The sequence below is a fragment of the Sardina pilchardus genome, chromosome 2 (genome assembly GCF_963854185.1).
Source record: "Sardina pilchardus chromosome 2, fSarPil1.1, whole genome shotgun sequence".
NCBI lineage: Eukaryota > Metazoa > Chordata > Actinopteri > Clupeiformes > Clupeidae > Sardina > Sardina pilchardus.
This window is the reverse complement of record NC_084995.1, coordinates 24386706-24400707: the sequence shown is the minus strand read 5'-3', so window position 1 is coordinate 24400707 and position 14002 is coordinate 24386706. Positions and strand designations below refer to the sequence as shown.

Below are 14002 nucleotides of genomic sequence, written 5' to 3'. Positions count from 1 at the left end.
GCTAATAGTTGGGAAATTACAGTATCTGTGGATCCTTTGTTAAACATTCATGAAGTGGTGAATGAATGGGATTCACTTTTCTCCAAGAGCGTAATTAAATTGTTTCTTTCTCTTGTCTTTCTCCAGAGACCGTCGGAGCCCAGAGTGCATGAGGACGTCTGGGCCGCCCCCAACACTAGTGCAACATCATCCATGCCGCTTTACACTAGAGGAAAGTGACTCAACACTTGTGTTAAGGTTAAGCTGAGCCTACGAAATGGAAAAAGAGACTAATCTCATTAAGTTCGAATGGCGCCATGCTGCTGCAATCTACTGTTCTACATAGAAGGAAGTGTCTAACTGTACATGAAGGGGTTCTTTGTTGAACTCTAGATGACGTTTTTATAAGACGGAAATTTTAGGGTTAGAGGACTCATGTTGCTGTCCATAGGCTCTGCAGTAGTCCGTATGTTTTTTGTTTTGTTTTGTTTTGTTTTTTTCTGTCTTTTATGATTTTTTGTTTTGTTTTGTTATTTTAAAAGAAGCCTCGGAGAGGAAGCTGGTTAGGATGGGCTTGCGTCCTGTTGTGGATATTTGCAATCAGTTCCTGTTACTTAGTTATGGCATGGTGGCGTTTCTGTGCCTGACTGCATTAAATAGCCCCCCACCACCCTGCAGCCTGCCCCCCCACCACCCTGCAGCCTGCCACCCCAACACCCTGCAGCCTGCCACCGTGCACATGGCCTTTTTTAAGCCTTGGTTCAGTAGAAGCAGGTACGTATCTCAGAATTAAACTTTTTTTTAGTAGATCTGTTAACATGTGATCGGTCAGAGTACAGTTGCCAAAACTTGCTCGCTTGGTATGTCATGGGCTACATGGCAAAAGAGAATGGACCCCCCCTCCCCCGGCACTAAAATGTCTGTCTCTGTCTGTCTGTCCGTCTTGCCTGCCTTCTGTGGGGGGTTGGGGTAGAGGTTGACCCCAGATGCACTCTTTTAAATGTGTATGTATCGTTTTATTTTTGTTTTCAGGCACGTTGGCCTTTTTCAGTGCTTGGGCATCTTATCCCATTCTGATTTCCATGTAATTCAGATATTTACTATGAGGTTTTAAGATTAAATGGAAAAAAAAAGAATAAAATATTGATTTTTACTTTTCCCTCCAGTGAAGTGTTTCTCAAGTCTCTTTTGTTTCCTAGTCCTGAAACCACACACACACACACACATACACACACACACACAGAGACACACACACACACACACACACAAAGACACACACAGAGACACACACACACACACACACACACCGACACACACAGAGACACACACACACACACCGACACACACAGAGACACACACACACACCGAGACACACAGACACACACAGAGAGACACACACACAGACACACACAGAGACACACACACACACACAGACACACACACACCGAGACACACAGACACACAGACAGAGACACACACACACACACACACACACACACACAGAGACACACACACACATTCACACAGAGACACACACACACACACAGAGACACACACACACACATAGACACACACACACAGAGAGACACACACACACACACATAAATCTCTATCACCTCGAAAGTCAGACATTACAAAATAAATCAACGTACAATGTACATAATTCAAAACGTCCCCATAAATGGAATGTAAAGCATGTGTTGTGTGTGTACTGGAGACTACTGGAGTGTGCAGGAGGTTTTTGTACGGCTGCTTAATCAGTCTGTATCACTGTGATGGACTTTTGGTGGAGGAACCAGACTGGCTGTTGGAAGTAAGTAACCATTTGATCCAATTTTGCACTGTAAAGAAATGTGAAAGTGTAAGATGTTCAGCAGGATGACAGCACACAGTATTTTACCATATTTGCCTGTTTGACTAATTGCTTATCTAATCTAACAGAAATAGCGCTAAATATCTGATAATAGCCTGACTGCTCTCCAAATCTCACAATAATTGTTTCCAGATTGAATAAACAAAACTGGTTTTAACACATCTGCTAGTATGATAAAGGTGTAAAGTATATTTCTTTTTAGAGTTACAGTATACTGTGCGATTATCTTAGGGTAGCTAGCAGGATTTAACAACTCAATAGACAACGTTAAATGTTCATACCTTGCAATGTACTTAATTTTGCAATGTTGCATACAGTATAACACAGATTGGCCTTTTATTCTACTGTATATTGTGTATCAGTTCAGCTATGAAATGTTTTGGTGGAGTGATATGATATGAGTGAGATATGATATAAGTGATATGAAAATGAGGACATATGTTATAAACTGAACTAGATCTGAACAAGCTTAACAAATACAGTAATAATTTAACAAATATAAAAATATATCAAAAACCTTTATGTTGCCATTTAAATGTTTACAGTATTGAGCTTGAACAGCTTAACACTTTAGTCAAATGCAATTTTCTAATTATGCGATTTTTATATCGGCAAAGATTATTAGCAAGTTGAATCTAATAACTGAGATCAGTGATATATTGTGCAGATATCTAAATAAAACGTCCGGTTGTGTTGTGGTGTGTAAGTGAGTGGAGCGTTTCCAGTGCTGTGCTGAGTGGGTAAAGAGAAGTGAGAGTGGGATGCAAATGCAGGCCTGTGTGTTGAGTCCTGTTCAGATCCCCAGAGGAGGAGCTGCAGCTGAACCCACAGAGAGATGATGCTCCTCCACCCTGTTGAGGACACCTACAGTACAGGCCTCCTGAGGACATAGGCTGCACCTCCCTCTCCTCTAACCTCCTCTCTAACCTCCCTTCTCCTCTCCTCCTCCCTCTCCTCTCTCACCTCCATTCTTCTTTCCACCTCCCTCTTCTCTCCTCCTCCCTCCCTCCCTCTCCCCATCCTTCCTGCTCTGCAGCTGACAGGCGCCCCAGGCTGACGCTGCTTCCCCTCTCCAGTGTGGAGCTGCAGCAGGGGAAGGCCACCCTGGTGTGCCTGGCCACCAAGGGCTTCCCCTGGGACTGGAGGCTGAGCTGGAAGGTGTCCGGGAGCAGCTTGGAGGGGAGCCAGAGCGCTGCTCTCCTGGAGAAGGACGGCCTCTACAGCTGGAGCAGCAGCCTCACCCTCACCCAGGAGCAGTGGAGGAAGCAGCCAGCCGTCACCTGTGAGGCCACCCAGGGCACCCAGCAAGCCGTCACCCAGGACATCAACACGGGGGACTGTGCCCAGTAGAGCCGCAGAACACACACACACACACACTCACATGCACGCACACATGCTTAGACACAGCACACACACGCTTACAGAGAGATAGAGACAGCACACACACGCTTACACACCGAGAGAGACACAGCCACAAACACACCTTACACAGCGAGAGAGAGAGAGACCAGCACAAACACATGCTTACACAGAGAGGCACAGCAGCGAACATACACTGACAAAGTTAGACAGAAAGTGTTTTGCTTTGTTGTTAAAGTTTTGCTCTTCTGATCTGTGTGAAAAACTGTTGAAAAATAAAGAATCTTGAGTGAAACTCTTTGTCTCAGTTCATCAATGCTTACTCAAGTCTCAAACAGAATGGGGGGATTACGATTGGGAATATGAATGGGAATTACGGTTAGTTTCAGAGGCAGAAAACAGATATGAATGTGTGTGTATCATTAGGAAATCAGATTTGTTTATGAGGGAGGGAGGACTATGAGCTTCTGGTGGCTCAGAAGAGAAGATAAGAACCCTGCTGATGGACTGACCACCAGTGCTTCACTAGAAACCCAATGCTCTCTTCTGCTAATAAGAAAGATCAGCATTAGTAGTGCCTTCTCACAAGTGGAACATTCATGTTGTTCACTCTGAAACCCACAGCAAACTGTACACTATGTGTTGACGCTAGAGTGTGCTGGTTTCTGTACTTACTGCTTGCTCCTCAGTATGTGTCCCTACCTACATTTGGACAGCACAAACTAGTTGGCGTCACCTGACTCGGGGAGGGGGGGGGTGTTGACGATTTGCATGACGTGTGGGAGCTTGGCCTGCGCTGCGCAATGGATTATGGGATATCTGAGGCCAAAAAAGATGCATCGATGCACGCTTGGAAATCACGCCAAACTAAGTACCCATCTAGTGAGAGCCCTTGACTTTCGGACAGTCTATTCTGACGTAACTTCCGGAAAATGCACGCTGCCCAGCGTGTGTACTAATGATTCAGACACAGCCGATGTCTCCCTTTTCTGGGTCCAAAGCTCCCTCTCCTTTGGATTTAAACATTGTTTGTCTTTGAGATGCAGGCACTGTGTTATTCTCCCAGAGCTTCCTGGCCAGTGGTAACTTTCCATTAAATAATGAGACGTGCTCTCACTGATAGTTGGGATCTCATTCCATGAGAACTGTGCTCAAAGCTTCAAGCTGGAATTAAGATCTTTGAACTTTTGCATATCCACAGAAAAGCGATAATGTGAATTTCCACAATTCTTTTTTTTTCTTATGTTGAGAAGACACATTTGTTGAGTTGGTTATTAGTGAATTAAATATAAACCAAACATACCACAATGAGTCAAGGTGTGTGTGTCTGAGTGTGAGTGTGTGTGTGTGTGTGTGTGTGTGTGTTGAACACTTACCATCATCTCTATTACAATTCTCTGGACATTTCTTTTATCTGAAGGAAAAGACGTTTCAAGATTTTCATAACGGCTGAATTTGAGAAATCTGCTGTGTCATGAATACCCAGAATGCCAAAGGAATGAAGAGAACCAAGAGAAGGAGTAGATGGAGGCCAGAGAAGGAGCTCTGGAGATCGCAGTGCATATCCTGAGGAACATGAGGAGGAGCTTTGAAGATCACAGTGCATATCCTGTGGAACATGAGAAGGAGCTCTGAAGATCACAGTGCATATCCTGAGGAACATGGGAAGCTCTGAAGATCACAGTGCATATCCTGAGAAACATGAGGAGCTCTGAGGATTGCAGTACATATCCTGAGAAACATGAGAAGGAGCTCTGAAGAAAGCAGTGCATATACTGAGGAACATGAGAAGGAGCTCTGAAGATCATAGTGCATATCCTAAGAAACATGAGGAGCTCTGAGGATCGCAGTACATATCCTGAGGAACATGAGAAGGAGCTCTGAAGATCGCAGTGCATATCCTGAGGAACATGGGAAGCTCTGAAGATCACAGTGCATATCCTGAGAACCATGAGAAGGAGCACTAAAGATCGCAGTGCATATCCTGAGGAACACGAGAAGGAGCACTGAAGATCACAGTGCATATTCAATTCAATTCAATTCAATTTTATTTATAGAGCGCCAAAACATTACACATGTCTCATGGCGCTTTACAGATATACCAAGAAGAGATCTTTATATGCTGGAAGAATTATCATGATCTACTATTAAGACGAGACACGGCAGGTGAAAACATCGTTTTTGTGACCTCCAGTCAATTTCAATATTTTGTGCTAGTTTGCTACCTTAGCATGTATTCTACTAGCCTGGATGCCAGACCGAAGTTTAGCCCCGCCTACATTCTTTTTCTGCAGGGAACTTCGGTCTGGCACTGCTCCGTTCAGCTGCTACTATTCGAGATACAGATCTGTTCGGACCAATCACATTTCACAGGGCGGGCTTTACGTGATGATTGACAGATGAACAGCAGTGACGTTCACGGCTGCATGCGTCCTCGTTCAAGGAGTTGGGTGTGAGACCATGTTCGCTTAGGTTGATTTTGATTGCAACAGAAACGCTATGGCTATGAATGCATAATTTGTTCATGCAGTTTGGCCTTTCGTTTATCTTAGCTATTGAAAAAGAGGTTTTATCACGGATTCGCACAACTATTTCTGAACACTTAGACCAACGAGGATATGTGGGAAAACTTCAGTTTCACTTTCACCCAGTTAAAACAGCATGTTTGGGTGATGTTGTTCCCGTTTGTTTAAAAATGTCTGTTTGCTCGTTGGGTTAACGACACACTTCCCCAGCTGTTCATTGCATACAGTTTGAAGGAATTATTTTTAAAAACGAAGGAGGATGTTTTCCATGGCCTACCCTGCTACATATTTCTGTCTTAGATTTCGCAGATACTGACAGCCAATAACTTGTTCTGTTTGGTTTGGTCTATCCAATGAGTGCAGAGCTATCCCCCCCCCCCCCCCCCCCACTGTATCGGTTGGATCACGCCCCATAATCGCAGCTGAATGGAGCAGTTTCAGACTCATATTCTGATAAGAATTGAGTATGACGTCGTCAGGCTAGGGGAAATGGGGTATGAAAAAATGCAGAAATTTGACGTGATTTCAAAAAAGGATTTCTCGTGATTACATTCTATAGATAGATACATTCTATACGCCATTGGAATCAGTAGGATATCCTGTTTATTTTGATATGCAGTTTGCCATAGCAGGGCAGTAACGAAATCATGAGATATTTCACAGATAAGAATGGGTATGACGCAGAACTGCATGTGACATTAATTTTTGTATGTAACTGTAATTTTCAACGCTAAGTATCTCGCGAACCGTTTATCATATAAACTAGTGGCTAGTGCCACTGGAAAGGCCAGGTTACGTAGTTTCATATTATATGCCTGTTATTTCTGTGCGAAAATATCTCGCAGCAATATGACCGAAAATAATGGGTGCGGCCGCGGCCGCATGGTGCGTCTCTCGGAGAAGGCGGTATCCATAGATTGAGAAACACTGGGCTAGCCCATGTAGAAACGTGTAGCTAGTGTTGTATTGTGATGCCTATCGATAGCTTGCTTAGCCTACTACTAGTGGTGCTCAACATTTAGCACCAGGCAAATGCTGGATGATTTTGAAACTGGCTGATAGATTCAAGCATAAAAAAAATTACCCCGGGCTGAAGCCCCGGTAAAATCGGCTGGTGACGCCATTGGTTGTGACATATCCCCCCTTGAATGAATATTTCTCCCACAAGCATCAAGGGATTTGAGTTCTTTAACTCGGAATTTAAAACGTGAACACAGTCTTGTACCTTTGCCTTTTTTTTCGTTTTTCTGATAGTTTTTTTGCTCCAAATGATGTGTTGTATGAGTCACACCGTAGCTGTTTAGTGTTTAGCCTAAGGCTTGGTCTAAAACTCTTTACCTACGGATTTTTCCAGACGTCAATGGGAGAAATGAATAGTATGTCTTCAAAATACCAGCATTAGTGTGATTCCTGCTATTTATAACACACTATAACACACATACTGTACTCACGGCTGTATGTTGGAGTAACTGGGTGTTTTTGAGTGTGTACAATTTTGGAAATCTGTGTCAATATAGCCTGGGTTTCCCATACTGCCTTGCACGGTGATTTCTTTCACGCTGCTAAGGCAGTCTGGAAACTAACACCCCCATTTTCGCCTGATGTTGGGGGCCAATCACAGAACAGGGGAGAAAGCAAGACCGTGATGAGCTATGCAGAGACGCATTTGATTGACATCCGTGGCGCCGAAATGAACGGATCTGGGCATTTTTTCAAATACGAGAAAATGAACGTCTGGTTGCCAGACCATGTCTCATTTGAGAAGTGGGAGGCGTTAGCCAGGCTAGTGTCAATATGTATAAATTGTACAAATGTTTATAAAATGAGTCTTTTGCATCTGATGTGTGTGTGAGGGGTGAGTAAGCATGCAAAGCAGGATTTGGTTCAGGTACATAGCAACCAGCCTGACACCTGGCACAATGCCACCAGTGCACCTGGATATGATGAGCTAAACCACATTGTGCTTATTCTGGGATGGACAGTGACCCGCTTTTCTGGCTGCTGCAGGACGGAGATAGAGACGGATGGCTGTTGGAAGAGGGAGGAGCAGAAGAATGGCTGTCAGTGGAAGGAGGACGAGATCTGTGGCTGTTGAAGGACAGTTGGAGAGACGCATGGTTTTTGGAGGAGAGTTGGAAAGACGGTTGTTGGAGGAAGAGGGACGAGATGATTGGCTGATGGAGGAGGAGGGACGAGATGATTGGCTATTGGAGGAAAAGGGACGAGATGATTGGCTGATGGAGGAGGAGGGACGAGATGGAGGAGGAGGGACGAGATCGTTGGTTGCTGGAGGAAAGGAACGAGATGGTTGGTTGCTGGAGGAAAGGGACGAGACGGTTGGCTGTTGGAGGAAGAGGGACGAGATGATTGGCTGTTGGAGGAGGAGGAACGAGACGGTTGGTTGCTGGAAGAAAGGGACGTCTCAGTAACGCACTCCCTCTCACACAAACATACTTGTCTAAAAATAGGTCATCAAGTGTCTTGTCACTGTTTCTTCAGGGTATCCAAAATGTTGGTTTACCCATTAAAAGATAGAGGTGATCGTGGAATGGAAAATGTGTTGGTGGCTCTACAAGTATATGCTAGGAAGAAAAATGTTACACAGCGTTATTACTGGGGTTTCAGTCCACAACCAAAGTCTTGAGAGATTATGGGCAGAACTTAACAGATTGGTTTCAAGACATTCTGTCAGTATATTTAATTTCATGGAGGAAGAAGGTATTTTGGATTCTCTCTTAACGAACTACACCTTTGCTGTTTGCATTTGATATGTTCACCAGTATTGATCATGCAATACATTAATTTATAAACCAATGGATTCACCACAGACTTTCCACACAAGGGGATGGAACACCCTTAGAGCTCTGGAACACAGGTGTCATGAGGAATCCATCCTGGATGATATATTTCTGGACAACAACCATTATGTTAGAGAAGAAGCCTTGGCCTGCATTTCAAACAGGCAGCAATATAGTGGTTCCCGATATCAATGTTCAGTTAGGCAATGTCACCATTAACACTTCAAAAGATAAATCCTCTTGAAAATGATGGCAACCATGGCATAGATCTTTTATTTTAGTTCAGTTGAATCATCTAACGGTTGCCAAACAAATTGATTGAAAACAAGAACAGTTAGAAAACTTGTTTATTGCTGAAAATGTTGCCAATGTGCAACAGCTAAAATCGTGATTTTTGAAAATGAAAATGAATTTTGTTAATGGAAAAAAAAGAATGACCTTAAAGTGAAATGTTTATTTTACTCTTTCAATGCATATAACATATAACAACAACTAGTTCAGTGCCCGTACAAACAACATTTTCCAAGAAACTTGTTGCCCAATTACCTTGATGCTAGTAGATCATGTTACGTAAATAAATCGGCGATGATGTAGAATCAGGCCCGTGCAGTTAGTAGAGCTACACTAGATGTTCAGAGATCAGGAAACAGAACCGCTAGGGCGGGTAGGCAACCGCGGTTGTTGATGTAGAGTAGACTATGCAACGTTACTTAACTTTAACAGCCTGCTTACCAACATGGGTGCATGTTTGTCGGACTCAGCACATCTCATCCAAGGTCAATGATCTTGAAACAGTCCGTTGTGTCACTTATATGTTTCTAGGACAAAAACTAGCAGAGATTGAGATATGTGTTTGGAACAGTTTTTCAAATCCCCAGGGGGGGGATTTAGGCCCCGTACACACGTAGCCGGGTATCTACTTAAACAAAGGTATTTGTCTATGTTTGGACCTGTCATCCACATGACAGCGCATATAAACGAATGTTTAAAAAAAACTCCGGGCAAAGTGAAGATCTGCGAATTCTCTATTTATAAATTGACATGTAGCCAGAGATAACCGGAGATCTGCAGTTTCGAACATCAGAATATGCGCCAAAACAACAACAAATCTAGCCTGACGAGCCAGACCCACATCAAGATGTAGGGTCTGGACACTTACCGTAGACAGGGCTCAATCGGAGGGGTGGAATAAACAGTTGTCTTTCAAATTCCCTCCCCGCAATAGGATAATGCTAAACGAATCATCTTATTGTTTTCAAGTAGCAGGATGCGTAACCTTCCCTCTCCACGCAATAGGATAACGCTGAACGAATCATCTTCTTGTTTTCAAATAACAGGATGAGTGACCCCGCGTACACACTGTCTCCGTCCGTCAACGGATCACGGAGGTTGGATCTGCCGTATGTGTATTTGCATACACGTGATCCGATTGGCTGACGGATCCGTCGCTGCCTGAAAAGTTTAACATTTCTCAACTTTCTTGACGGAGGCAACGGAGCTGAAGCGACGGACGGACCCACAATGCATTTCGAGTCTGCCCCATGCAAAGTGAATGAGATCCGTTGACGGACGGAGACAGTGTGAATGCGGGGTTACCGTCGCAACTTCTGGTCGCATGTCAGTCACCATTATGTTAAGCCCACCCACCGACTCTATACACGCTGTGATTGGCCAGCTGGTGCTTCGGGTTCTCAGCTCCCTGGCTCTATGGATCGTGCCTACACTGCCCCGCCAGCCAAATTACATTTGCTGCCACTAGGGGCGTCTATATTTCTAGGCGTCAACAAATCTGCTCTGACGTCAAACGTGCGACCTTTGCTCACTGTAGAAGCATGGATCTGAATTAGCCTGATTACCATCGACTTTCAAAGGCTCTGCGAGACTTTAGTCTGACCAACAGCCTGTGCTAACAAGGTTTCTTGCCAGCGCTGGTTGACCCGCCTCCTTTAAGTGCCTCGGTTTGCTACTGGTAGATGTCAGAAAGCGGATTGCCGAGTTTAAACCAATAACAACACTCTTTCCGCTGCCTTGAACACGCCTCTACCCAGAGCCGTTGGAGCTGCTCAAAGTTGATTGGTTCTCGACCAAAGGGGACAGTTCCGCAGATTTCGGGAACTCAGAAATCCTTCTCAATGAGCAGTTGACCAGACCAGCAGCAAAAGCCTGAAGGCGTTGCGTCACTGGGAGGGCGGGTTACATGCTGCCACTCAGACATGCCACCACTACGACATGCTTCCATTTAGACATGCCTCTATTTCGACATGCTGCTATTTAGACATGCTGCCAATCCGACACATTTTAGTACCCCCATTCCGACAGTTTACAAATTCTATTTTTTTCCAAGTCAATTTAACGGACCCTATGAGCCCGACGGATGCAAAGTGCGTCAAAAAACACACCCATTCTTCTCTGTTACATTGCTCCGTGATTATTAGTCACAGCGAGATGAGACCTATATTGCATGAAAGAGCAGAACCGGGGCTTTCCAACGAGACTAGACACGTGTCTGTACGATCAAGTATAAAGTATAAAATAAAATCATGAATTTAAATCAAAGTATATCATATTTACAGTCTATATTGCTCTGCGTTCACGCACACAGCCACTGCTCTCGCTTGGATTACTCCGGGACCAGGCATCGCACAGACATGACAAGCATATCAAATGAAAGAGGAGAAACAGAGCTTTCCGTTGATACCAAACACATCGATCCTTTTGTGTTATAAAAACAGACGAAGTGACAAACAAATAAGAATGTCATATAGCTTCGGCTCGCTACTTTCGTTTGATTTACTCGTGAAACGCCTGGTCAAAAATATATGACTTGCATGTCAGATAAAAGAGGAGAGCTAGAGCTATCCACAGATACCAAATACAACCTTCTAGGCCATAAAAAAGACGAAGTGACAGCAAAATAATAACTGTAACATTAATAGCCTATTAATTACCTCATGTCGGAATGGCACGTTGTTTGAAAAAAAAAGTGAAATACCGCCACTGCGACCATGAAAAAAAAAAATGTCGGAGTGGTGGGACTTTTTCCCATAAGGAGACATGCCTCCACTACGACAATTGGACGTCAATGTCGGAGTGCTGGTATGTCGGAATGAACGGCGGATACCGGGAGGGCGTGCCAGGCTAGATCTGAATGCCTGGAAAACGGAGATGTTCGGTTATGTGTGGAAGGTTTTTTTTTCCAAAATGAGGTAATGTGGATAAAATATTTTTTTAAACGGGGGGGGGGGGGGGGGGGGGGGGTATTCAGTTTTAAAAATACCCGGCTACGTGTGTACATGCCTAAAGCTCGTATAGTGCTGTACAGTCACCAGTGATGGCTTTTCATTTTATATAGATCTATCCCCCTGTCGAAGAGTGCCTAGGATACCTTGCTCTCGAACATCTGAATTACGCCCGTGCATGAATGCGTGTCCATGTTCTTTGAATGGGTGGAGGAAAAAGGGTAAGACTATTTGAGTTGTGTATTTTCAAAATCTGCCCGACGTTTTGCGAATCCCACACCCCACCTATAAAAATAAAGTGACTTTTAAAGTATTAAGTATTTCTTATGTGCACTCCTGAACAAAGCAACACTCGCATGCTATGGGCAAAATGTTTTAAACACAGTTAAAGGGCAACTATGCAGGTTTGACGATTTCTTAGCCGGTTTCGCTTTTCGTTTTCTCTCGTTTTACACTTGCAGAGCTTCCCCTACAGCTTTAGCGTGTATATTTTACAACACTCTTCAATACATAGATTTCTCGAAAACATGCGCGCGCACACATGGGGCAGAATGGACCGTCAACAGCATTAAAGAGACCCTTTGCAACTTTTTCATAGTCATAAAATCGCTCAGAAATCGTTGTTTTGCTTGACTGACCAGTTTCATCGAAATCAGTTCCTCCCGCCCCCAGTGTCCCTATCCGCTATTGCAACCTTGCAGTTTCTGCAGGAGACGATCGTCTCCTGTTTACATCTGGAAGTCTGAGACACGTAAGGAACAAGAAGAACCACGCTTGCAATTTATATAGCATATATGTGATATGTGTTAAAGCGAAATCAGTCGTTTTGCGCACATCGTTATTTTGAGAAAATCAACAATAACTAACTTCCGGGTTAAAATGTTGAATTTCACGTTTTCGTATAATTCGGCTGTATACAGTCTACAGTTTCATATCATGAACGCATTTCACTGAAAAACCTACGTTTTGACTGTTAAACCCGGCGAAGATTCAACACATTTGCTGTCATCCCCGTTGTGTACGCGTCGCTTAAACAGTTGATTTCTCCTCTTCTAGCATATCATGACAGGAGAACCATGTCAACTTTGGATGCGGTTATCTTAGCGATAGTTTGTGTAATACCCTCGATATATCGTTGGAAAGCTTAGTTTATGGCCGTTCACGTGAGCACAATAACTTAATTTACTAAATTTTACCGAAACGACTGATTCCGCTTTACAGGGTCACATATATGTATAAATATACACGCTAAAGCTGTCGGGGAAGCTCTGCAGAGAAATATGCAAGCATAAAACGAGCGAGCGAACGAAACCGAAACCAGAGATGAAATCGCCAGTCCTGCATAGTTCCTCTTTAAGGACCTGCTCTCCGTGAAAAGATCAAAATGAATTTTAGGGTGCGTCTAGATTTCGAGGCTAGAAAACAGCACTATTCGAAATGACTATAGTTAGAGAATGTTCAGGAATGTAAAGTAATGCATTTATTTGCCAAAAACCGCCAAAAAGACGATGTTATATAAATAATGAAAACGAACGACAAACTGAAATAAACTCAGAAATGAGATGTTATCATAATTTAGACAACAGTGGCATACAAAAAATGCCAATTGTACCTTACAGCAGCTGGTTACTAGGTTAACTTTATAATGTTAAGACCGGCCATCCGGCGTTTTCTGCCTTACGGATGCGCGTGCATCTAGTTTTGTTAGTAAACGGGAAATCTGTGTATCGGTCTGTCTGCTTTTTCATGAGCGATACATAAGACTTCACATGAGACTTCCTAGACCATGGGTGCGACCCGAGGGCTCCTGAAATTGCAAGCGTGGTTCTACCGCTACAGACCACTAGGGCGGCCGGTGTTATGTGGTAACTGGCTTCCTATGTCAACTTGCTTCCTTGATGCGTGTTAACTTGCTACAATCATGATATACATGGTATAAGTCAATTACGCTACACGTCACAAATATCTTATAGATAGTTCCTGGCGTGAATAGATGAGTAACAGACTGTCGATCTTGCAGCCTAGTTTATTGCTGGCTCGAATCCCACGTGGAGTTATAACTTTATTTAGGTATTAATTGTTCGATGGCATATTCATGATCCAGTGCACGTAGCCTACTACAACCAATTTTGACATTTAAAGATGTCATGCATATTTGTATTCGTTCGTCTCCCGTTTATATCAGAAAGTTGACAAATCAAGGTGCCACATCTGTCGAAGAAACGCCAT

General features: G+C 43.6%; 1 protein-coding gene and 1 gene segment (V, D, J or C); both read left to right on the top strand.

The window, feature by feature from the left end:
- Nucleotides 1-1144, top strand: part of pcm1 (pericentriolar material 1) — a 35727-nt gene extending 34583 nt beyond the window's left edge. For all 7 annotated transcript variants that reach the window (XM_062522772.1, XM_062522804.1, XM_062522796.1 and 4 more), the window contains one exon: nt 127-1144. In XM_062522772.1, the coding sequence (XP_062378756.1) occupies nt 127-152 (26 nt within the window). In that variant the 3' untranslated portion in view covers nt 153-1144. The remainder of the gene's footprint in view (nt 1-126) is intronic.
- Nucleotides 1145-1637: 493 nt separating this feature from the next.
- LOC134067468 (Ig kappa-b4 chain C region-like) lies at nt 1638-3497 on the top strand. The segment is given in 2 exon segments: nt 1638-1792; nt 2896-3497. Coding segments are annotated over 2 exon segments (345 nt in total).
- The last annotated feature ends 10505 nt before the right edge of the window (nt 3498-14002 follow it).